The 26,717-nt window shown below is 41.9% G+C and overlaps 1 protein-coding gene across 3 annotated transcripts in view; it reads right to left on the bottom strand.

Annotated features, from left to right (window-relative positions):
* The window catches only part of XRCC1 (X-ray repair cross complementing 1), a 1,655,904-nt gene that overhangs the window by 586,398 nt on the left and 1,042,789 nt on the right, over positions 1-26,717 (bottom strand). For all 3 annotated transcript variants that reach the window (XM_044080346.1, XM_044080348.1, XM_044080347.1), the window contains one exon: positions 5,725-5,782. In XM_044080346.1, coding sequence (XP_043936281.1) covers positions 5,725-5,782 — 58 coding nt within the window. The remainder of the gene's footprint in view (positions 1-5,724; positions 5,783-26,717) is intronic.

Raw genomic sequence — 26,717 nt, 5'->3', positions numbered from 1 at the left:
CCTTTTAAAAAGGCTTTACAAAGTCTGTGAGCCATAACAGGAGCTCCACATTCTTCCACATGGAAATTTGAAATGGCTGCCAATTGAACTCTTAGTGTAGCAGGAGAAGCACCCTGATGGAATAAGTCCGTTAAAAACTCTAATATTTTATTCAAAGGAGCTATAAAAGGATCCACTTGGTGTGTATTTGCCCAGAATACAAATCGCTTCCATTTACTAGAATATGTTTTAGTAGTGGAAGCTTTATGAGAAGCCACCAATATATCCTGAACTGCTGGCGACAAAAGATCAGACCTGGCTAAGTTGGGAATTGGAGCAGCCAAGCTGCTAGATGGAGGGACAGGAGCACGGGATGGGGAGCCCCTGACGAGTGAGTCAATAGATCTGGCTCTGGGTCCAGAATCCAGGGTCCCCGAATGCAGTGAGTCTTCAGGAAGGGAAACCAAATTTGACGAGGCCAGAATGGGGCAATGAGGATTATTGTCCTGTGTAGGTTTCTGGCTTTCTGGAGAAACTTTGGTATCAGAGGAAATGGAGGAAATGCGTACAGGAGTCCCGGGGCCAATCGTGAACCAGTGCGTCCCTGGGGACTTCCCTGGAGGGGTAATAGGGCAAAGTAGCTCCTGCATTTGGCGCTCATTGGAGACGCAAACAGGTCGCAGGAAGGCTGGCCCCACGTGCGAAAAATCCTTTTCGCTACTGACTGTTTTAGGGACCACTCGTGCGGTAACAGAATTGCTCTGCTCAGCCTGTCGGCTATGACGTTGGATGACCCGGGATGTGCGTTGCTATTAGAAAGCGACCCGTGGACTCCGCCCACTGCCAGATTCTCATGGCCTCTCTGCATAGCTGATAGGATTTGGTTCCCCCTTGCTTGTTTATGTACCAGACTACAGACATGTTGTCCGTCTGAACTGCAATAGTTCCCAGAGGAAGAAGGGGAGCAAAGTGTTGCAACGCTAGAAACACTGCCCTCAACTCTAGAACATTGATGTGCAGATTGTACTCCAAATTGGTCCATTCGCCTTGGACTGTCTGTCCCTGAAAGATGCCCCCCCACCCTATCAGGGAAGCGTCCGTGGTCACCGTAACTGTTGGTGTGGGTAGCACAAATGGTCTCCCCTTGGAAAGGTTGCACGTTTGAAGCCACCAGTTTAGATCTGTCTTGCATGTTTTCGTTATAAGAATCTCGTGTGTTAGAGGTAGTTGTTGAACGACCATTGTGCAAACAGTAGCCATTGAAGGACTCTCATGTGCAGCCTTCCCAAGGGTATTGCAATAAGGGAGGCTGACATGAGTCCCAAAACCTTCAGTACCAGTTTTGCTGGAGATTTCCTTGACAAAAGTAGAAGACGTATGTGAGTCTGAAGTGATAGTATCCTTTCCGGGGGAAGTCTTAGAATTAACTGACGTGTGTTTAATTCTGCTCCTATGAACAAAATATTTTGTGATGGCTGAAGCAAGGATTTTCCGAAGTTCACGGAAATTCCTAGATGAACACACAGTTGAAGAGTAAAGTCTCTGGCCTGTAATAGTTGACGCTGGGTGGTGGCAGAAAGGAGCCAGTCGTCCAGATACGGAAACACCTGGAATCCCACTGCCATGCATTTGGTGAAGATCCTGGGGGCTGAGGTCAGACCAAAGGGCAGGGCTCGAAATTGAAAGTGACTGGCTCCCAGCCGGAAGCGCAAATGATCTCTGGATGCCCTGGCCATTTTGATGTGGTAGTATGCATCCTCTAGATCTATTGAGCACATCCAGTCGTCCTTCTGTAAGAATGGAAGGATCGATTGAAGCGTGACCATTCGGAACTTTTCTTTCCTGACGAAGGTATTGAGGTAGCTCAGGTCCAGGATGGGCCTCCAGTCCCCTGTTTTCTTTGGAACTAAAAAGAACCTTGAGTAAGTCCCGAATCCTTGCTGGTCCGCTGGGACTGGTTGGATGACTCTTTTATCTAGCAGCTTTGAAATCTCTATAGCTGCTGGCTCTCGCAGATGGGGCGGTACATCTGGGAGTCTTTTCTTTGGAATGGGATGGGATAGAAAGGGTATGTTGTAACCTCTGGTAACCACGCTTTTTACCCACTTGTCTGTAGTTATATTTTGCCAGGCCTGAGGGTATAAAGCTAAGCGACCCCCGACTGCCTCCAGAGCAGGACAGTCGGGCCTCCTCTCAGGAGTGCTGGAAAGGTTTACCAGGGAGTGTATCCCTGTCACCTTGATGTTGCGGACCCCCTCTGCCGCCTGGGCGGCGTCTTCCACCTCTGCCCCCTCCTCTGCCTCTAGAGGGGGCATCTCCCTGTGTGCCTGAGAAAGCTCCTTGGGGTTTTCGAAACCACATTTTCCCACCACGTTGCCCTTTGGGGTACGGTCTGGTTGGGGTGGAAAAACGGACTCCGACAGCAGACAGAGTCTTTCCCTCCTGTTCACACCGGGTTAGGGTCTCCTTTACTTTGGGGCCAAAGAGAGTGGCACCGTCAAATGGGGCATTAGTAAAGGAAGACTTGAAGGCTTCCGCAAAAGAACATAAGCGCATCCAGGATTGTCTACGAAGAGCAATCGCTGAAGCTGCTGCCCTACTCGAACCCTCGGCTGCGTAGGAAATCAGCCTCATGGACAAGTTCACAATGGCTGTAAGGGTATTAAGTTGTGCTGTCACTTTCTCCGAGACAGCAGCATCTGTAGTACCCTGGAGGGTATCTCCCAACTCTTTGACTAGATCCCTCTGTAGACGTGTAAAATGGGTCAAATAGTTCAGGGATCGCATGGAAAAAGCCGCTGAACTAAAAATGCGCTTCCCATACCTATCCATCGTCCTAGAATCTTTATTAGGGGGATGGACAGATGAGGAAGACTCTGACATCTCCTTTTCGTGGCGCTGCCACCACCATAGCGTCCACTGGAACTCCTTTTGTCAGGTAGGACTTGTCCTGAGGTGCCGTAATGTATTTATTTGGTTTCCTTGGGACTGGTTCCACTGTATCAGGAGCCTCCCACGCCCTTCGAGCAATTAGTTCCATTAATTCATCGAAGGGCGGAGTGACCCAGGAGGAGGAAGAGCGAGCACCAAATGCCTTCAGCAAAACTGACTCATCCTCAGAAGGGGGAAGGGACTGCCAGTCACCTCTCTGTTTCAGGATCTCCAGTATGTCCGAAAAAGAGACATCTTCTGAAGGTGACTTAGGGGACCCTTCTGACTCATCTAAGTCAGTATCAGATGTCAAGGATTCTTGTGGAGAATCCAAGTGTCTCCTCTTACACAATCTTTTCCTAGGGACTTCTTCGTGGGGAGCATCCGAAGAAGCCTCCGAGGAAGAGGGGGCACCCTCCAGGGGTGGCTGAGACACTGGTGCCCGACGCTTGGATGTGGCCGTGGGTGCAGAGGAGGATAACGGCCCTTTATGGGGAGGAGAGGTTGCTTCCACTGATGTGGTTGTCTGGGAAGACAACACCTTCCTCATTAGGTCGAACGCCCCCGGGTCCCGCATCGAAGAATCTCCCGGTTCCGAGGAAATGGGAAGAATCCCCGACACAGGCCCCGAAGGCATCGACCCCGAGGACGGAGCTGAATCGATCCGCGCCGAGGCCCCGAGGGGGAGAGTCGGAACCGAAACGTCGGTTCGACTCTCGGCCCCGGAACCAAGGACAGACCGTCGGCTCCGAGACTCCGGTATCGGGTCCGACGGAGTCGAGGTGAGAGGAACAGACCGAGAAAAAGACGGTTCTGGACCCGAGGGCTCCACAATCAGTAGATCAGCCTCTTCCGGCTCCAAAGACTGAACAGGTCTCGGAGGAGGAATGGATGGAGACAGCGGGAGGCCTTCAAGTTTCGACACCAACTGGGTGGAAACCGAAATAAGTTTGGAGAGGGCCGAATGCTCCAATAACTTCTGCACCACGCGATCCACATCGACATCAGAGAGTTTGGAAGAAGAACGGGTCGAAGGAACCGAAGACGGAGCCGACCTCAATAAGGTCGAAGGAGGGAGCTCCATCACCGGTTCCAAGACTCGAGGCTCAGGAACCGATACCAGTTGAACACTCGGCCCCGAAGTCTGTGGAACCAGTGATCTAACCTTTGCTGAAGAGCTCGGAGCCGATGACTTGGGCTCCGACGTCTTCGATTCCTTAGAGGATTTTGATGCCTGGTCAGAAGCATCCAGAGCCTCCTGAAAAGAAGGTTTTAATAAACCTCTGTCCATTAGCTTCCTGCGCCTATCTGTCATGACCCTCCCACTAAAAGAGTGACAGATGGAGCAGTCCTCTTGCAAGTGGAGAGGGCCAAGGCAGTAGACGCAGGAACTATGGTTGTCAGTCACTGACATTTTCTGGCCACACTGACAACGCTTGAAACCTGATTTCACCTTATCAGACATTATAGAAGTAAAAGACAAGTCCAGTAATGCAGTCAAATCCGAGAAAAAATTGTCAAATCCGGTATAAAAGTCCAATCCTATCAAATTTAAGAAGGGTTGTAGGCCCCGAAAAATTCTAACCGATAAAACAGCTTAACGGTACCGAGAATTTAACCAGTCAACAACACAATCACACAGTATATCAGTGAAATATCAAATAGAATAAGAAATCCAATAAAATATAACAAATAAAGTTATATCTTAGCTTTAGACGCTCGAGCTAGCTCCCAACGATGCGAACGCAGCAGCGGCAAACTAGATCTGAGGTAAAGGCAGAGGGGGATTGTGGGTATTAGATTGTCTCGAGCTTCTTCTTGATGCAGAGCTTGCAAGAGGCCGGCACGGAGCCGAGGATCGGCTCCGAACCCATGTGTAAGAACAAACGGCGAGATTGAACACTATCACATTAAACTGTTTCAACTACAACATAAATTTATTATGCAACTATTAGAAGAAACTATGGAAATATTTTTTTATCAGAAAATCTGAAGACATTTGCCAGTTTTCATGTTTCTTCACAATTATGTAAAGAGGGACATATGGTAACCATAAGTTTATCCATAAATGACATACTGGCAGAAGAATGACGTGACAGCAAAATGCACCAAATCTGTTTCCGTACCTCCCACATCACCTTACTCAATATAATCATCAACTACAACAGCATTCCACCTTAGGAAATGGGAAAACATCTTTGAGAGTTTTGCCAATGATGGTCAAATCATTCAGTGGTGATAAGATGGAAAGATGGAAAAAAAAAGTAAACTAGTTCTTGGAAGAAAAGAAACCACCAGCATGTGTAGGCAAAACTTCATATAGATCAGTATGTAGTATAGGATGATATCTGTAGGAATGAGATAAAAAAGCACTGTTGAAATTCATGAAAACTGGTTGTGTCAGAGTCAGCTTAAGTCCTGAGCTATGCATCTACAAGCAAGGGACTATCCAAAATAAGACTTAACTTTTATGCAGTAAACAAGAAATAATTACTGTGTGTTAGTTAAAAAATTCATTCTAAATATCTAGTCTTTTAAATGCTATACCCTTGAATGACATAACCAACTAAAAGCTACTGGTATGTCCCTAGCTCTATGTGATGTTGCTATACTCACTACACAAAATAAAAAAAAAAATCAGGATTTCCACAGGATTCCACTATCTCCAATAAACAAATCAAAATGCAGCTCTGTGAAAGACCTTGACCATGCAAGTGACATGAACTCATGCATAGGAACAATGACATTCAGAGATCTGTGTCAAGAACAGCATGCATAAATATTAACTGTTTTAGCACAAAACAGCCAACTTACTTTCGCAGCTCATCTTCAGTGTCTTCACCAGAGTCATAATCACATTTTCCAATGTTACCTATTTTGAAATAATAACAGAGAAAAAAAATCACTACTCAAACAGGATTCAAAATCTGCACCATTTAATATGGTACTGCACCCCAAAACTTAAAGTCTACTATTTCAACCATATTGTAGTCATGGCAGCCACTCTCAGTTGCCTAAGCCTGCAATAGAGATATCCTGTGAACCCAATCCCGCCTTGCATCAAAGAAATCTATACATAAATTACACATGCAGCCGTACTCCAGATCTGTTATGGTGGAGCACACTTGTGGTCAGCAGAAGCAATAATTAAGTCAACATTGCAAACATTCCTCCTCTTACTTAGCTTGACCAGTTTCTAATGGGCAAACAGTACTCTGTGACTGATGTTGATGTAGGTAGCATAAATGATCTGGTTAAAAGTCTGATTCATCTATTTGATGAGTCATTGTGTCGAAAGATTTTACTCTTCTAACATATTCTGGAAGAATCACACCAAGTTCTTGTAAGCAAGTAAAACAGCTTTATTTTACATGCATGGAGACCTGCTACATGATAGTAATATGCCAGCAGTCTGGCTACTTGTACTTTAAGTTCTCCTTATATAGACCCTCCTGCACGTACATACACGTAGCACAGAAGACTTTCATTAAAATTGATAGTTTGATTACTTGTTTTTACCAGCCAGTACCACAGTTATTCTTGCACCATTAACTTTCTTATCAGCAGTTTAAGATTAACTCCTGCATTCCTCAGTGATCAACATTTTCCAGAACATTTCAGTTTGCACGCAGTGAACATTTTTCTGCTTAACCCTTTAAATACAGAATACAAAATATGTTGACTTCAGTATTTTTCCACATTTCCCCTTACAACATTTTGTATACTGTTTATTTTACACAATCCCAGATACGTTGTATACCTTCTCATAATCAGAGAAATATGCTTTTGTAGCATTGGCAGAGATAACCTTCGATATTATCATTTTGATACATGGTATGCAACAGCAGCCAAGCAGCAAAAATATGATTGCACCAACACATACAGCAATTAAAATGTTCATCAACACAGAACCCCAGTTCCCAAACAGATTTTGGAAAAAGTCAGTCAAGGGGTTTGGACCAGGTTTAGTCAGTTCAGAAATTTGTTGAATTATTTCAAGATGGCTCTGAATCGCGTGCTCGTTATCAGGAATGAACGAGCAGCACTCCTCGTATATCAGAGCGCAAGTACCTCCTTTCGCCGCTAGGGTGAAATCGAGCGCCATACGGTTCTGCAACACTACTGTTCTCATCGCCGTTAATTAAGTCCGTCACCAATTCTAGCGCTGAAAATGTCGCATTACTCAGAGTCTCTAACAGTTTTGACAGTTTTCTCAGTTCCCAGATGGATTTTACTGTCCCATATGCTGGAAAAATACCAGCCCAAGCAATTACATCATCGCCTAGGTCCATATGTGAGAGTCCTTTGCTGCTGACGTGTGCCAAGTCATGGTGATAAATCCATGACGCATCAATGTTACCAACGGGATTAATAGGTTTATTAAGAGAACGTGCATTTCAGATTTTACCTTGAGGCAACGCATTTGCGTGCCTGATAGCTGGTATCAGATATCCCAAAAAACAACTTCCTGACCAGCCATATGGTAACCATTTATAGGCTTTCCTACCACAAATAAAATAACAATCATTTGTTTTGATGGTAATATTGGTTGCAAATTCATAACTCCCATTTGGCTTTAGCCCTTAAATAACAGGCCATATACATACAGCATTTTTCAACAAAACTAATATCATTTACATTGATGTCTTTTTTATAGCTCCAAACTTGGTCTCACACTGCCCTTCTAGGGTACAATTATGAACTATTGTCAAATTACATTGGCTCAGCCCCACCTTAACTTTCCCAATCTTTTGAAAACACACTGTTCCATTTTGGCCCCAGAAGAGGCAGCCACCTTGTCTCTCAGTGGTACTTCTGTGGTTTCAAACAACAAACTATTCAAGTATCATTTATTCCCAGAGGGCTGTCCCTAACATTAAGCCACTGTGTACAGTAGGTATTGCAGTACATACCCAACAATTTGAGACATTCATTGAGGATGCATATGCATATTTAATCGCTTGATATGTATTAAAGTTTGGATGCCAGCTGGTGTGTTTGTCTCTTTTGAATGGCTAGCTTCATTAAAAGACAGAAATGTCCAAAACAGAAATATTACAATCACAATAGTTATAAACAATAAAACATTGCAATAGAACCATTTTCTCTTATTCTCATTATTGTCCTTCATGATTGCTGCTGTCTGTTTGTTCCTCAGGGGAACTCAAGTCTTTATTTAACTTAAAATGTTTTATGATTTTGCAGTGCGTTAGGTGGATCCATGAGGACCTTTCTTTAATCCGAACTGCTGTTGGAGTTGCGATTAGCACCTGGTAGGGGCCCTCCCATTTGGGGATGCCCAATTCTTGCGTTTTATTATTTTGATCCAGACCCACTCGCGGGTCTGATTTCCGTGATCTTGTCGTCTCTTGAACCTGAAAACAATCATTCGTTAAACAGCTGTTAGTATTGGTCAGCATTTTCCTCATGTACTCAGCTATCTCCTCACCCCTCACGTTCCGCAGGCAACAAGTTTTGCCACTGCGGACGTAATAAGGTCTCCCATACAACAACTCAAATGGGGTGACTCCTTTTGAGGTGGGAGTTGTCGCATGGAAAGGAGGGCTAGAGGTAGACAGGTAATCCAAGACTGATGTGTCTCGGCCATGAGTTTTCTCAACTTGCCTTTTAGAATGCCGTTATGGCGTTCCACCAACCCTGCTGACTGTGGGTGGTAGGCACAATGGTGTTTCAATTCAATTTGGAAAACTGTAGACAGTTTCTGTATGATCTGATTGACAAAATGCGTGCGTTGTCAGAGTAGATGCGTGTAGGAAGTCCAAAGTGCGGACGATGTGATTGACCAAAATTTTAGCCACTGATTGAGCATCCGGATGTGTCACCGGAAAAGCCTCAACCCACTTAGTAAATGCATCTACTATTACTAACACAAACTTCTTTAGCTGTGCCGGGGTCAATTCGATGAAGTCCATACATATTGTATGAAAAGGATAGGGGTGTTGGAAATGATGCCGAGCAACTCTGACCCCTCCCGTGGTATTTAGCACATACTATGCAGGATAGACAAAAACGTTTTGCATATGCAATGAAACCCTTGGTCCAAAAGGTAAGGTGGATAATTCTAACCATAGCTGCAGGGCCCAGATGGGAAGGGCCATGCACAACTAGTGCTGCATACCTAAAAGATTAGTAGGCAAAACATATTTATTATCCGGTCCCACATAGATTCCTTTGTTCTGCCTAACACCATACCTAGTCCAGCGTTGTTTTTCCTGTACTGTGCTAAGTTCCTGCATGACTTGTAAGGTTTGCAAATCAAATTTATCTGTTGGTTGTAATTCTGTAGGTGTGGTTTCAAGTGAAAAGGTACTGGACATAGCTGCCTCTTTGGCTGCTTTGTCCGCTAGGGCATTACCAAGTGATACCGGTCCTTAGCATGGGTATGAGCAGCGCATTTACAGATGGCCAAACCCGTGGCGTTGGACGGCTTGTAGTAATTCAAGGATTAGGTCTTTGTGCATAATGTCTTTCCCCGAGGTTGTAACCATCCCCCTATTTTTCCATTGCTGAGCAAACACATGCACCGTAGAGAAGGCATATTGACTATCCGTATAGATAGTGACATTCCTGTCCTCTGAAAGGAGACATGCCCTTGTCACAGCAATCAGTTCCGCTGCTTGAGCGGATAAGTTCCCCGGGAGTGGTCTTGCCTCTATTATCTGAGTTGCAGTAGTAACTGCATACCCTACCTGCGTGGTGCCTGTTTCTGTTTTGCGTGCTGACCCATCTACAAACAGTGTCCAGTCCGCATGTAGTAAGGGTTGATCTTTAAGATCCGGTCTTGGTAGAACTTTAGAATGTATGAGATCTAAGCATACATGCGGAATACCGTCTTCAGCAACAGATAGCAATGTCGCTGGATTTAAGGTAGTGCATCTCTCAATTGTCATGTGTGGCTGCGATAACAGCGTAGTCATACAAGATAAATGTCTGCTAGGTGACAGAAATGTTAACTTGTCCTGCAGAAGGATGACTGCTACAGAGTGCGGGACTTTTAACGTAAGATCATGGAACAATACCAACGTGGCAGACGCTTGTACCGCTAAAGCGGCTGCAATTACTGCTTGCACACAGTGTGGTAATGCTCGTGCTACTGAGTCTAATTTGCTAGAGTAAAATGCCAATGGTCTTAACTTATCTCCATACATTTGCATTAAAACAGATGTCATAAATCCCTGCTTGCAATCTACAGTCTGTATAAAGGTCTTACTGTAATCTGAAACCCCAATGTTGCTGACCCAGCTATCAGTTGCTTGCTCCTAGTAAATGCCTGTACTGCCTTGTCTGTCCAGTGCAGCAAATCTTTGCCGCCATCGGTATTGCAAAATTAAGTCTGATAGCGGGTGCACTTCTTCGGCGTAGTTGGGAATCCAACTTCGACAGAAGTTCGTAATGCCTAAAAAGGACATCATTTCTTTTTTGTAGTTGGCATGGGGCTTGTAAAATAGCATTCTTTCTGCTGTCATCTAATCGCCTGCCCTTCCCAGAGATAGTATAACCCAGGTAACGTACTTCTAATTTACAAAATTGTAACTTAGACTTATTTACCTTATGTCCTTCGTGTGCCAGAAAGTGTAGTAGTCGAATAGTCTCGGACTTACAGAGTTCTTCCGTAGTCGCGGCCAGGAGGATATCATCCACGATAGCAGTAGGTGGCACCCTTGGGCTGGTTGGAACTGAGCCAAATTGGTGGACATCTCTTGTGAGAAGATGGTCGGACTTTCGCAGTATCCCTGCGGTAACCTGGTATAGGTATAACGCTTGCCCATAAACGTAAATGCAAACCAAAATCTACTATCTTCCTGCAAGGGAATAGAGAAAAGGCATTACTGATATCAATTACAGAAAAGTAGTTATCCGTTGGAAGGATATCGTTCAGCAGAATAGACGGATCCGGGACTATGGGGCCCGAGGTACCACCGCGGCATTTATTGCCTGTAAGTCTTGTACCATCCTCCATGTCCCATCCGTTTTTACTGGAAATAAGGGCGTATTACACGGTGAGTCTGTGCACAGAATTAATACTCCAGCTTTCAAAAGTGCTGTGATTACCGGTAAAATGCCCTCCTCTGCCTTTCTGCTCAAGGGATACTGCCGTTTATGAGGTCTAAATTCTGACTTGGGTGTAATCTTTACCTGTCCTGCCGTTCTAATCAGTCCGATATCGTGCTGACCCTGCGACCATAATGAGTTTGGAATCATCTGCAATTGAGATTCTTCCATGGGGGTAAGGAGACATAGTCATAATGTCCCAGGAGATTGTATCGGTTTGTCTTCCCTGAGGTGCACGGTCGGTCTGGCTTGTGTAACCCAGTTAAGTTTTTGAACCTGAATGCCCTTACCTGCCAACTGTTCTGGTGTCCATCCTACCCATTCAGTTATTTTCTTACCCACGAGGTACCATGACATTCCTTCACCCTCCGTGACTGAAATATGTGTGGTTAATTCATTCTTATACAGCAGCTGCATATCCCTTGTAAGGCTACATGTGACTGCAGAATTACCTAGTGTGTCCCAAAAAGGTTATGCAATACTAGTTTGGTGACTTTAAAACTAAGAAATTTCTTTTCAGTATTCTAAATCAGGTCCGCACATCTTCTGTAATACATTGTGCAATGTAATGGATCTGACACCTTCGGATTTGTTATGCCGTATTTGCTTAATGCCAAATTTGTAAGAGCCGTCACTACACTCTGGGGCCTGTCTCTATCAAATCATTATTATACCAGTAATGTAGATCTCCCTGCCCTCTAATAGCATTGCACTATTCAGTTCTATTCTCCTTGCCACCATCCCGTGGAGGTTGGGACGGCTGCTATACCGAACACTTGCATTAAATCTCTTCCTAGTAAATGTACTGGGCAGATTTTTGAAATTATTACTCGAACCGTATGGTTTGGTTCGTCTCTGGGTCGGTAAACCACAGAGGTTTGGACAATGGCTCTTTGTAAATCGACCATTTGCTGCTTTTACAAGCACATATTCATCCGAGGTAACATCGGATGATATGGCAGTACTTCTGACTAACGTCGAGAAGCCCCTGAGTCACAAAGAAATTCTATGTCTCGGCCCTCAACTTGCAATGTGATCACTGGTTGGGATTCCAATTGCATAGTTGATGCTAGTGCTGTTAGATTTACCATTTGATATTTCTCATTTTCTGCCATTTCCTGTCCCCACCCATCGTCTTCACTTGTACCTACTTCCCATTCTCACTTTCTTCTTCTTCCTCATACCCTCCATCTACATCTTTTGACCGTCATATAGTCATGCGGTACCACCGAAGCAACCATCGGTTTCTCCGGTCCTCTGCAATCTCTGGCGAAATGTCCTTTCTTACCGCACTTAAAACACTCCCCTCTTTTGCCTACCCTCGAAATCCTCAGAATGACTTATGCCTCCCGTCCTCGTCCTCTTCCCCTGCCACGCCCTCTTCCGCGATTTGCGGAACCTTGAACTAACATTAAAGTTCCATCTTCACTAACTGTAAAAGTCTGGGCTTTTTATCTTTTTTCCTTCAGGTATTTCTCAGCATGTCTAGCATAATCCATAAGGGGCTGTAGACGCTGTCCTGTGTGTGATCATATGCTTTTGTATAAAGTTACCAATGGCTGTCTTGCAGCCCTTTAGAATGCATTTTTCAGTTGCTGTTCATAGGGCGAGTCATTTGCCTGATTTTCTGCCTTAATCAACCCACTATGAGCATCAAAACATTGTGTGAGACGATGTAGATAATTGTCTACGGTTTCGTCATCTGATTGAACGCATTGATTAATGCAAGTCCAATCTGCTTTGGGCTTCCAATGTTCTTCTATTTTATCTAGGAGAGTCTTTATTCTGGTTCTACACACTTCAGAGTTAAACGGCAAGGCTCCCCCTTCCTCTGGTAGCAGGGGGTCCCAAGTTCCGCAAATAAGGTGCCAATCAGGTCCTAGGATTTGCCTTATTACTTGTTCAAATTCTACAGCGTTTAATCTATAACTCATTCTCATGCCCCCTACGTCTGTACGGAATTTACGCATATCTACTTTTGGATGGGGAATCCCCTCTACCGCTTTTCGGATATCATCACGGGTCCACGGTCGGTAGACCAATATGGTAGGACCCTCGCCTTCTGTGCCTGCTTGAGGATTTGCCACTTCTATCAGTGGGTATTCCTCTCCTTCCTGATCTACCTTCTCCTTAATTTTCCAGTGCCCTTCTCTCCTAATACTTCCGCTGCGTAAGTCAAGAGTGTTGGCAGGCTCTCTCTGTAATATAATACTTGGCGTGGGGGGGCCACCCACCGAAGCCTGGTATTGCGGTGGGTCCTGGTCGGGGGGGCACCTCAATAACCTGTGCAGGGTCTGGATACTGGATGGGAGGGGCCGAGGGATTCTGGTGACTACGACTGACTATGGAAGTTTCATTCTCTTCCTTTTGAACAAAGTACACATCTTTTTCACTTGAATTACCACACCTTTTTTTCAAATTTTGTTCCTTATGTCTTTTATTTGCTTCCTCCAGCCATTTCTGTGCCTGGGGAATCCCTACCATCTTTTGCTTCCTTGTCTTATTTCCTGCCTGTTTGCGCAGTAATCTTACTAGATTTTGACATTCTGACTTATTTAAACATCCACTAAACCCATGTTCTTTTTTCCATTTATCTAAATACTTTACATTCTTTGGGTGTAAATCAAACATAAACTTTTCATCTTCAGTTTTGTCGCCTTTGGCTTAACTGGTTCCTGTTCCCATTTCTCTTACGAGAAACTATTCCTGTTCCTGAGATCTCTTGTATATGGAATCTATTCACATATACTCCTTATACTTTGAGAAAATTAAATTTCTCCCTTGACTAGTCCCTTAAAATTTAGACAAAAATTCCAATCAGAAACAACAAAAAATAGCTTTTCTTTTTGCTTACCTTTGTGATTCCTCCGCCCTGTTTCGCTGCCACCTCACGGATTGAATCTGGAAAGAGTGACTGGCCTCTAATTTCAACCTGTTTCAGTTGGAGGTCTTTCATTCGAGGAGAGCCTGATCTCTCTCCACCTGCGCAGGTTTTCAGCCTCTCTTTGTTCGATTCAGCCGTGCAGGGCCGCCTAACGTTAGCCAGTTATGTCGAAAGATTTTACTCTTCTAACATATTCTGGAAGAATCACACCAAGTTCTTGTAAGCAAGTAAAACAGCTTTATTTTACATGCATGGAGACCTGCTACATGATAGTAATATGCCAGCAGTCTGGCTACTTGTACTTTAAGTTCTCCTTATATAGACCCTCCTGCACGTACATACACGTAGCACAGAAGACTTTCATTAAAATTGATAGTTTGATTACTTGTTTTTACCAGCCAGTACCACAGTTATTCTTGCACCATTAACTTTCTTATCAGCAGTTTAAGATTAACTCCTGCATTCCTCAGTGATCAACATTTTCCAGAACATTTCAGTTTGCACGCAGTGAACATTTTTCTGCTTAACCCTTTAAATACAGAATACAAAATATGTTGACTTCAGTATTTTTCCACACATTGTTATCACAGAAACTTCTCCCCAAGTGAAGAAATGTGCAATCTAAATGTAAAATTTTCAAAGAAACATTATGGGCCACAGATATGGTAGACAGTGAGAAATCTACATGTCAGATGTCTGGCTTTTCTTTAATTTATTAGAAGTTGACTAAGTTTGAATACAGTAAAATGAACAGAAAGGATGCAAATAACTAAAAGTTAGCATACTAAGCAATTAAGTACAGCATTTGTGAACTCAGCTGGGCCTGGAAATACATTTCAAAACCATATGTCTTAAAACAGTTGAGCAACTCCATAAGATGAGCATCTACAGTCATCTATAAGCCTTAAACCTTTTTATGTTTCAGAGGGGAATCCTGCAACAAAGCCCACACTCCTAAATAAAACTGCATTTCAGAGGACGGACACAAAAAAAATCACCTATTGCCTCACATCAAGTCTGCTTAAAGGAGCTCACATGTTTTCAGTGACCACAGTCTCATCCAAGAGGTATAAGAAAAAAATTAAAAAAAAAAAAACTTAACACTTCCTATTTTGATCCACTGGAGGCTCTTCACTACATATCCCTTTCATATGTGCTAACACAATGCTCTGCAAACCTTCCCCATCTGCACTGTAAAAGGGACCAACGCATCTATGATCTATAGCAAAGAGACCAAGACCCTTGGTGCATGCAGTTTTCAGACATGGCACTTACAGCATTCCTGTACCCCCCCAACACACACACCTTGTGCTAGCCACAGACTTACCTGCCATAAAATGTCCAATATAAACTCTTCTTGGAAAACACTGTCATACATCTACTAAAAAGCATCACTCAGCAGGCTTACCCCATATTTCTGTGCAAATTAGTTCTTTACTCTTTTTGGTAATGTTATTTATTTGCATACTTTTTCTCTTCTTTTGCTTTGGGCCTGACAGTAGTTCTGTCACTGAAAACAGCAAAAAGACGACAGCTTCACAGAAGTGAGATGAAAAGGTTTGAGAAGTAAATACGGAAGACGTAATAAGGGATCCAAGTAGATAGTAATCTCACCTTTGATAATCACATTACCAAAGTTGTTAGAAAATCCTTCTACGTGGCCCACCTAATCACAAAAGGGTTTGCATCCAGATCAAAAGAGGTAATTGTGCCCCTCTACTCATCAGACCCATCATAGAGTACAACTCCCCACATTTGGGATGTACCTTACAAGACACCTGCAACAGCTGGAAAGACCACAGAAGTACTTCACCAAGAGGATCACTGGCCTCAAACAGATGCCTATGCAGCTCGACTGAAGAAACTCCAGCTGCATTCGGTTGCATACCGCCTACTCAGAGGTGATCTCTGCCTGACATACAAGGCCATGACCAACCCAGAATTGATGGACATGCTCCACCTAAAGAAAACCCTATCCCCTCGAGCTACATGCTCTAGGGATCTAAACTTCACCACAACAATAAACAGGACGTGCTGGAGGGAAAGATTCCTGTCCCAGAGACTTCCCATGCTTTAGAACAACATTCTAATCTACATTAGGCAGAGCTCCTCACTAACACTCTTCAAAAGAAACCTTGACGAGTGGATGGGAAACAGAAAGTTTACCCCGGGGATCACTTCTGTGGCTCTGCTGGACAGAGGCACAGGGAACTAATCTAAGGGGGCGGCGAAAGCCAACACATTCTGGCTAAGCATATAAATGCCTTTGGGCAGATAGCCTAGTACCTACCTATGAACCTGTAAGTCAGCAGGAGAAAAGAGCTAAAAAGCTGAGACTCAAAACACACAGAATGCTGTCTCCAAATTAAAGTAATAACTAATAATATAAACAACTGAACTAGTGCAATGGACAACTTTTGCTCTAAAGAATAGTCATACAAAATGGCACTTCACTTTGAACTAACAGCTAACAAGTGAAGTATACTGGAATAGGTGGGGTAATATGTTATGACGACAGCATACTCAGGGAAAGTGGAAATGAGTTGTATTACCTACAGACTGAAGGTCCACCTAATTAAGAAATTCTAAATCACTTGATAAATCTAACATTTTATAGTGTTGCTTATTCATTTCTTAGCTGCAGTTTTCATGCATATATCTATCTTAATACCTATACATATATATCATACATAAATATTTATAGACTACACACACACATTTTTTTCCTTTTAAACTTTTTTTTCCTAACAAATCAGTAGCACATACAATTCAAACTTGCACATCCATTTATAAATAAGAATTACAATAAAGTCTCTTATGCACATAAGATTATCTCAAATGCTTGCAGGGAAGACTAAGGAAAGAGAAGGATACTGCTAGTGTCACAGTTCCAAAGCTAGGACACAAGACATGAAGATTATATGCTGAAATACTGACTACACAACTTCCTCCTGTCTCCAGAGCACCAGGGTGTACTGAATCCTCGCTACTACCTGAATTCAGAATGTACCTAAGAGCCTGCACTCTCATCTCACCTGAATACTCACACTTATTCACCATCTTTCATTTGCCCCACTGATGTTCTGAAGGCCCTCTTGACTGTGAAACCACCAGCAGTACTGATTTAGCAAAGCCTAATTTAATGCACAGGCCTGAATTTGTGCTGGTGGATCACAGGAAGTTACGAGGCTATTGGCCCTGAGGCCCTTATAAGCCTAGACAAGAGTTTAGCCCATGCATAGAAAAATCAGCACCCAATGCCCCTGTCCAGCAGGGACACGTGTGGAATCTCAGGGATGTATTTTCTATTTCCCATCCAGTTTGTGCTTAAAAAGGGGTAAAGAGGTACTCTGCTTGCCTGAAAACCACAAAATAAAATATTCCTGCAAATATTACTATAAATTAAATTACAAGCTAACAAATGATTGTTTACAGTTATGCATAATGTGAACACTGTACATAGACAGAAGAAAAATATATTACAAAGCTCTGTTCCTTCACCTATTACTCCAATAAACCTTACTAATTTTTACAGACTGGTCAGCATGCATATGTTAATTAAAACTAAGTGCTGAAACTTCAGCACTTTGATTCTCTCATTTCTGAGATGCTAAAGCCTTAACTTCACTACATTCCATGACAAAAACTACTTTTTTAACCAACCAAATCGGATGACATTTGCATATAAATTGAAAACATGACGGAGTGTTTTTATCTCAATTATCCGCTCTGCAAAAGCACAGAGTAGTGATACAGAAGCAACAATGGAGACTGGGCCGAAGCAGATTTTCTCTGCTCAATGGAAACAGATGGTGTGGAAAATCGACAACTGACAATAGATCATTCCACATGTACCCTTTTTTTTTTTTTCATTTCAAGATTCACAAATGATATTATCAGCTGCATTTGGAAATAAATAGCAAAAAATTCTGTTGTAATATAGCATACAATATTGCAGAATGCAACTTAAAATCATTCACAAAGAAACAATGATGATCATATTGGCCTTCATCAGAAATGCACTAGGCAGTTGCACTTCTCTTGCTGGGTTTCATAAATGTGGAGTTCTAGCATTAATAAGTTGTACAACAAGAGAAAGAAGTTGCTGTCTAAGAATAAAAAAGAGAGGTCCCAGGACTGGAAGAACTCCTTCCTCGGCTTGAACAAACAAGACCATCTGTAAAAATCCTCTAAGAGCAACCTCAAAATAGAATTTAAGAACCATAGCTAAGAATAACCATAAGGCACTCTTAAGCTATATCCGTAACCTAAAAGGTAGCAGCCAGATGTAACTAGCTGTGGATGGCATCACACATACACTGATACTGCGAAAATAGGTAACCTATCAGCAACAGGTCTGGCAAAAATTTCACCACCCTGTCCCCTCCAAACATTCCACAAAGCATCCCCTCTATCTTCCATATACCTTGCATCTCCAAAGACCAAGTTATTAATGCTCTCTCCAAGGACACACACACAGCTTCTATGGGAGTGGATGTTATCTCAGGTTGCATTTTAAATGGTCTAAAACATGAGTGAGCAGCTCGATTAGGCTCTCTCTTCAACCACAGTCTGAGTACTGGTTTTGTCCCTGCTAAATGGAAAACAGCGACCGTCATCCCCCTTCATAAAGGGGAGGTACAGTAACAGACCCTGGGAACTACTGACCCATAAGCTTAACCGGCCTTATCTGTAAGGCCATGGAACAAATCATCATGGACCTTATAAATAAGGATATAGGTGATCTCCAAACCCTTGATCTGACACAGTTTCGTTTTGTCAAAGGCAGGTCATGACTGTTAAACCTGGTGGACTTCTTCAAAAATGTCACCAGAGCCATAGACAAAGGCAAATATGTGCATACAGCCTACCTTGACTTAGCCAAGGCCTTTGACACAAATTCCACATTCTGTCATCATTGATAAACTCTCCCAGTTAAATATCAACCCTTATGTCATCAGGTGGGTTGCTAACTGGCTCACCAACAGTTCGCACTCAGTCAAAGCTAGGGACTTTACCTCAACCAACAGACCTATCACCAGTGGGGTTCCACAGCGGTCAATGCTGGATCCCTTACTCTTTTGAATATACTTCTCAGAAGTTCAGGCCAAAACACAGGGGCTGTGGCTGACTAAATTTGCAGACAAATGCAAATTAGGTGCAATCACTGAATCTCCAAACCATGTCAATATACTTCAAGAGAGATTTACACAAACCAATGACTGGTGACTAAGCCATTAACTCATACTCAATGCAAAAAAAAATGCATTATCATTCCCTTGGTAAAAACATATCCCTGCAGACTATCATATAAATAATAACACCCTAAGCAACAACTCAGTAGTGAGAGACTTGGGAATGCAAGTTGATTGTAGCTTAAACTTAGACCACCATGTGTCGACTGTGGTAAGGAAAGCATTCTACGTCACACACCTCATTAGCGAAGGCACTACCTCAACAGGGAAAGACAACGTAGCAACTCTGTACTCGACCCTCATCAGGCCAGTAAGGCAGTGGTTGTAGTTTCAATTTAAACAGTGAGAACCAGAGATTATTAAGCATTTTTGTCTTGAACATCCAACTCAGCACTGCCTTATGCTCTATGTATGTAAGTTATCTTGGACTTGTGTTTTCTTTTAGGAATCCTTTGGAATTAGAAAGATTAGACTGTGTTTTTCTATGATGTCAGAACTGTACTATTGAATTATTTTAAGTATTTCTGTGTGATCTCTGAACTCTTGACTACCACGGACTGTGTAGTAGAAAGTATTGTCTTGTGGTTTTAATTATTTATTATTAAATATTTTAAAACCTTTTAACTGTGGCTGGTTTGTGTAGAGGTAATTTAAGCTCTAGAGTACATTGCATATTTATAGAGTTTACTGTCCAAGTCACTACAAATAACTTTGGCTGATTAGTCACACTTACCAACTGGATAATAATATTGCACAGTAATAATTGGACACCCTTTTAAGGGCCTTTGGGTAGCTGATAAATATTAGCTGGGTGGTGGCAAGTGGTACTACTGTATAGTCTGGGTAAAAGGGGCACAGTTGGAGAACCTGTGCCAGCCTTCCCCAAAAGTGTCTGTGTGGTTGCATAAACTCTTATCTCAAAGGGTGTGTGTGTGTGTGTGTGTGTGTGTGTGTGTGTGTGTGTGTGTGTGTGTGTGTGTGTGTGTGTGTGTGTGTCAGCTACTTGGGCAGGGACACGAAGCACTGGTTGGACAAAGAGGGTGCTGGAGATTTTAGCTTGCCAAGCTAGGCTGAGATCTGGACCCTATACCTGTGCCAGTGGGGAGTCTTATTGGGTCCTTGGGAGCAAGGGAGTGATCTCTGTGTACTCTTAAGGAAAATTGCACTTTACTGTGTGTATTCGTTATCCTTTCCTCATATATGAGACGCCCTCTCTGGTGTTAGTGGCGACGATTGAGGCTCCTTAATTGCTGGGCCAGGGCACGGGCGTCACACTAACTATATTCAAAACCTGAAATAAAACTGAAACTAACATGAAGCATCACATAGTGTCATATCATGTGTATAGACCATGAAGACTAAAAATACATAATTTTCAGTTAAGAAAAATATTTACTCAGTATAACAGCAGCTCTTCCACAAAATGCAATGTAGCCACAATACCAGTAGTACCACACATACAATTCACATACTAAAATCTTACTATAACAGAGTCTTGACAAAAGGAGCTTCAATTGTAGGCAACAACACATCTGCTTACTACCTAATCTAGATCATCAGGGAACCATTACTGATCTAGCAATCTATTGAAGTCAGGTGGTGAGGGGTGAAGTTTACCCTCCCTGCCAAGATGTGGTGACTCCTATTGAAGGCAGTAACCTCCATACAACCATCTAAGCTCTCTTATAAGAGATTCACATGAAGCAACAGAAAAATAAGTAAAGCTTATTATTAAAACTCACAGAAATTTTGAAATAACTGAAGGGGAAGGAAAAGCAATTTCTGCAAAATCTTAATACAGTGCCGTTAAAAGTATTTTATTACATACGCATAGTTATATTTCAAGCAGCACTGCTGCAACAGGTACCAAAAGAAAACAGTTCCTCCAAGTCACTAATTAAATAAAAATGAAACAAAAATGTTATACAAGGTTTCAAGAGGACAGGAAATTCCACACCTCTCTAAGCACTGACATACAAGTTAAATTCCAACCCAAACTGCTTTGCAAATGTCTGCTGTCAAAATACAGAAGACTGCACCAACACAGGTTTCTAGGAGAATGGCAATCTGTCATGTCCAGCTAAGCCTTGATGGATTCATATACAAAAACAATAAATAGAATCATCCATTTTTACAGTGCTTAGACAAAGGCATGTCCTCTTTCATAATCTAATTGGATTTTCAAATTGCTCTGACTCAACAAGCATTCTAGGATAAAACGGGATAACAAGATGCAGTGCCAATGTATGCAGCAACATTTACTTCTAAATGAATGCTCAGTGAAAAAATGGCAGCAGATAAAGGGAATGGCTTCAATTTAAACTTCCTTCTTACAAAAGTACTAGTGCTTGCTAGGAAATAGCATGCATCTTTTTACCCTTATCAGATGACCATTATAATTACTTCAATCTTCGTTTCTATATTGTTGCTCCTCTGGTCAGGATAAAACAGATGAACATCTGTGGGTTCTGTTCAAGCAGCTTTATTATGTACAAACACGTCAGGATTGAGGCTTAACAAATTTAACTTACATAAACTTATAAACAAACTAGCTGCGTCACTCATACATGCTCACACATTGGATGCACTCTCAAAATGGTACTAAAGCTAGCATGTGCTTGCTATTTATATGCATGTGCTGTCCCTGGAAATGCTTCTTAAATGTACAACTCACACACTATTCTATATCCTCCATCTGAGAAATGAGTCCTGCATTATTGACAATATTAACTGACATACAACTGATACAAAATAATTATTTGACATGCAATTATACAGAACTAAATACATCTAGACAATTATGTCCAGGTTGCTGTGTATTTCACACTAGGTCTGGAAATACGACCAAATCATGTGACATAGAAATTAGAACTAGATTTAGCAACTGGGACTGTCCCTGCTGAATATTCAACTTTGGGGACAACTCAGGATCATCGTCAGGAATGGAAGCAGAAGTTAGGACACGTTCTGCAACAGGAAAATTGTTTGGATTGCTCTGAGATCTAGAGTCTGTATTACAGGAACAATGCTGCGATATCGATGCTGATACAGGAAGATGATGTTTGTGATTTCTCCTGTACTCCACACCCTCAGATTCCATGAAATAGGATTACGGCTCGGCACATACACCTGTTACTTGACCAATCCAGTCAAAACCTTTCTCCATTTGTATCCTCACTCTCCTTCTTTCAATGGACAAAGAAATCTGCTCGATTTATCATAGCCAGACTTCTGAAAAGAATGCTTTCTGAATAGTTGGGCTTTGATAGTTCTGTTGTTCTTAGCTTTAGGCCTCAACAAACTGGAACTGATATGCAAGGCTGTTCTAATTTGCCTAAATAGAAGTCTCTGAGCAGGTGAGCCAAGTGTATCATCACGGGGTATGTTTCTGATAGAGTACATTCAAAAAGACATCAATATTACCATGCTTTGACTTCTCTAGTTATTGCTTTGCACTCTGCACTTCACGTTCAGCTAGTCCATTTGACTGTGGGTATTCCGGACTACTAGTAACACGTAAAAAGTCCTATTCTTTTGCAAATTTCTGAAATAACGGACTAGAAAATTGGGTATCACTGTCAGAGATAAGCTTCTGTGGGCTCCCATGGACTGAGAAATGATGTTTCAACTTGGTGATAACAGCAGTGGACGTTAGGTCAGGTAGTAAATCGATCTCAAACCAGTTCGAATAACAGTCTACCAGCACTAAGTGATGCTGATTGTTCCACTTGAATATATCAGTGGCTACTGTTGACCAAGATACTTTAGGAACTTGACTTACCTGAAGTGGTTCTTCTTGCAAATGCGGTTTAGCACTTTTTCACACTGAGCAAAAAGAAAGTACTTTACAGACATTTTTTGTTAGAGAAGGCCACAATACTAGTCCTCTTGCCCTTCTTTTGGTAGATTTGGAACCTGGGTGACCACTATGCAAAATCTGGACATATTCATGTTGTAAGGAAGCAGGAACAACAATTTTAGGACCTTTAGAAATAATGCTATTTTTCATCAACATCTCATCTCTGTAAGGAAAATAAGTTTGCACTTCAGGAGGTACACTAGACACACAGCCATCCAACATTAATGAAGTGGTTGAGCTTTTCCAAAACTGGATCAGTCTTTGTATGATCTCTCACTTCATCAAGTCTCGTGGTAGAAATATTACACACTTCCATGACATCAAAGTCAAAATTCTCTCCATTAAGCTGTTTTGCTGTATTTCTGGGCAGTTTGGATAAGGTATCAGCCAGATAAAGAAGTTTGCCTTTTGTATAGACCATTTTGAAGTTGTACTTTTGCAATCTAAGCATCATTCTTTGTAATCTCGCAGGAGCTGAATGCATAGGCTTCTTTAAAATAGTGACTAGAGGTTGGTGATCAGTTTCAATCTGAATAGCTCGACTGTAAATATAATCATGAGACTTTGGACATGCAAATACTATAGCTAAAAGTTCTTTCTCAATTTGAGGATACTGTATTTCTCTTTGGGTAAGAGTTCTAGATGCACAGGCTACTGGTCTGCCCTCTTAAAGAAGAATTGTGCCAAGACCAAATTTTGAAGCATCACAGGAAAGAGTTACTGGTTTACTGACATCATAGTATCTTAATGTAGGTGGGGTGGTAATTTTCTGCTTAAGGTCTTCAAATGCTCTCTGGTGCTGTTCCAACCAAGACCATATAACAATTTTGCATGTCACCTCTCTCAAAGGCGCTGTCAACTCACTGAAGTCTGGTATAAACTTGCCTGAATAGTTGACCATACCAAGAAAATGTTGTAGAGTTTGAACATTATCCGTTGCTGGCATCTGTAAAATGGCTGCTTGTTTGGACAAATCTGGTCGCAAGCCAGTGCCAGTATACAAATGCTCTACATATGTAACTTCTGGTAGTGTGAATTTGCACTTCAGAGGATTGGGCTTCAATTTCACTTCACTTGCTCTGTCTAGAACTTTCCTAAGGTTTCTGTCATGTTCTGCTTCACCAATGCCTTCAACCAGTAAATCATCTACTATTTTGGCACAAGGGTAACCTAAAAAAATTTGCTCCATTGCACGCTGAAACACTTCACTTACAGAATTTATTCCAAACTGCATCCTGAGGGATCTATATCATCCAAATGGGGTACTGAATGTAGTCAGCAATGAAGATTTGCGATCAAGCATCACTTGCCAAAATGAACTTTTTGCATCCAAGACAGAAAAAAACAGTGTCATTTGGTATTAGGGCTGTGACTTCCTTGACTGTATGCATAGGACAATACAGTCTCTTTAATGCTTTGTTCAAATGCATATTCTGATTTCGTCTGAGCCTTTTTTGTGGGCTGCTAACATGGACGACACCCATTCAGTAGATTCTGTAACTGGACAAATTACACCTTGCTGCACCATTTTATCCAACTGAGCTTTGACTTTATTCTGCATAGCTATCGGAACTTTTCTTGCTGGTGTGACCATAGACTGAACTCTGGGTCTAACTTTATAGAATACACAACAGGAAGTTTGCCTAACTTGTCATCGAAAACATCAGCATATTTTGAGAAAATAGCATCAGTAAAATTGGAACTGAGACGTGCTTATATGATGAACTTCTTTGGCAAAGGAAAGCAGATTCATTCTCAAACTGTCTCTGAGACCCAATAATGACTGCACAGGTATTCGGACTACATAGAATAGTAAGCTTTAGCAGTTCCTAGCTAAATAACATGAAAGCACTACTGAGCCTTCGGTTTGAATTTCTTCACCTCTATAAGCAACGAGTTTTGTACAACTGGCCACATAAAGTTGCTCACCAGCTCTCACCTTAGCAAATGTGTCTGCTGACATAACATTACACTTTGAACCAGTGTCTACTTTGAGGTCGGTAGATTTACCATTAATCTGGACAGAATAAGACACTTCATTCTTTGCCAACAAATTCACTCCATCAACCTTTTCACCAATTACCGATACACCATCTATGTAGAAAGTAGGGTTGCAGCTCTCTATGATCAACTTGCTTTTTTAAGTGACCCTTCTTTATAAAACTGTGTGAGGTTTAATTGATTTGCAAAACTTTTGAAAATGGTTCCATTTTTTTACACTTGCGGCATTGCTGACCGCTAAGCATTTTTCTCTTTCAGACTCATGACTGACACCACAATTGCGACAGTTAACAATAAAGCTTAATTTGGGTTTTGCTGACTCACCCTTGTATTGCACTGAGCATGTAATTTTCACTGAGCTAGTCTTAGAACTTGCTGGAAAACTATAGGTTTTACCTGCCACACTTACAGGGGTTACAGCTGCCATGTGCTTAGGCCTGCTTCTGCTAGCCACGTGTTGCATGCTGTCTACATTTGCTCTGGAGCCTGCTGAAACCATGCTCTTATCACCTGCAAGCATACATGTGTGCCTTTCTGTAACTTCATCGAAATCTCAATAGCTTTGTTCAGCGTTAAATCACTGTCACGAAGCAAAATCGTTCTCACTCCTGCACAATACCACGTGCAAGCCTGGCCTTTATCAACTCATCTTTTAAATCACCAAACCTACACATTTTAGCTTTGTTTCTCAGGTCAATAATATAAGCTGCAAAAGTTTCTCCTGGCTTTTGATCTCTTGTGTAAAACAAATGCCTCTCTAATGTAACATTTGTCTGGGGGTTGCAGATTTCCCTGAATCTGCGTTTCAAACACTTGGGGGTTTTCCCTTGATTCAGTCTGTACAACAATATGACGGTTTTCCCCTTCTTCTTCATATACTGCTGGTACACGCATAAATGAATGCTCTCTTTCAATGTCATCTGACCCAGTTAAGTTTAGCAAATTGAATGCCCTGGTGCATGCATCTTTGTCAGAATAAGCTGCTTGTATACATATATTGTACTTTTGCTCAAATATTCTGCAATATTCTGATCAAATACAAGTGGACCTGGTCTGCGAAATGCCTCTACCATATTAACACATACCAGTGAAGGCTTTTGCAAGTATGCACGAACACACACACATATACATACGCCAGAAACGTATGCCAGTATTTGTAACTATGCCCAACAGCATAACAAGTCTCTGAACAACTGAAATTTGCAGAATAAGTCTACTGGGCACAAGAATACTCTTGAAATCAGTGTACTGGAAGAAATCACCTGTTATCAGTGTAAGGAACATTTCAAAATAACTGCACTGTGCGAATAAACTGGGCAACAGAAGCTCAGAGTAAAAAAACATTTTGAAGTAACTGCACTTTGCGAATAAACAGTACACTGAAACTTTCCCAAAATGTCTGTACTTCACTAAATAACTCTGTACAGTGTAAGAAACACTCTGTAATGGCGGCACTCTGTGAATAGACACACCCAGCACAAGAAACTTTCTGAAATGGCTGTATTTTGAATGCACTTTATGAAATAGTTGCAGTTTGTACACAATAAACTCTTCAGAATAAATGCACAGTAATAAACATACACTGTAAGCACTTTTACACACTTTGAGATACTTCCAGTAACTCTAGTTATGTCCTTAATAGTTTCAATCAATGTGAAACAGTAGTTTATGCCAAAACACAGTAACTTGCCAAAAACACAGTCGCCTTGCTTGATTTATGCTTAATGTGCCCTTTTTTGCCCTTTACTATATTTGTTTTCTCGTTTAATCTCTTTTCCTGACCATTATACTTTCC

Source organism: Protopterus annectens, chromosome 8.part0, assembly GCF_019279795.1.
Source record: "Protopterus annectens isolate FY-2018-M chromosome 8.part0, PAN1.0, whole genome shotgun sequence".
In the NCBI taxonomy this organism is placed as follows: Eukaryota; Metazoa; Chordata; order Ceratodontiformes; family Protopteridae; genus Protopterus; species Protopterus annectens.
Note: the sequence above shows the minus strand (reverse complement) of the source record. Positions and strands in the feature narration are given on the sequence as shown.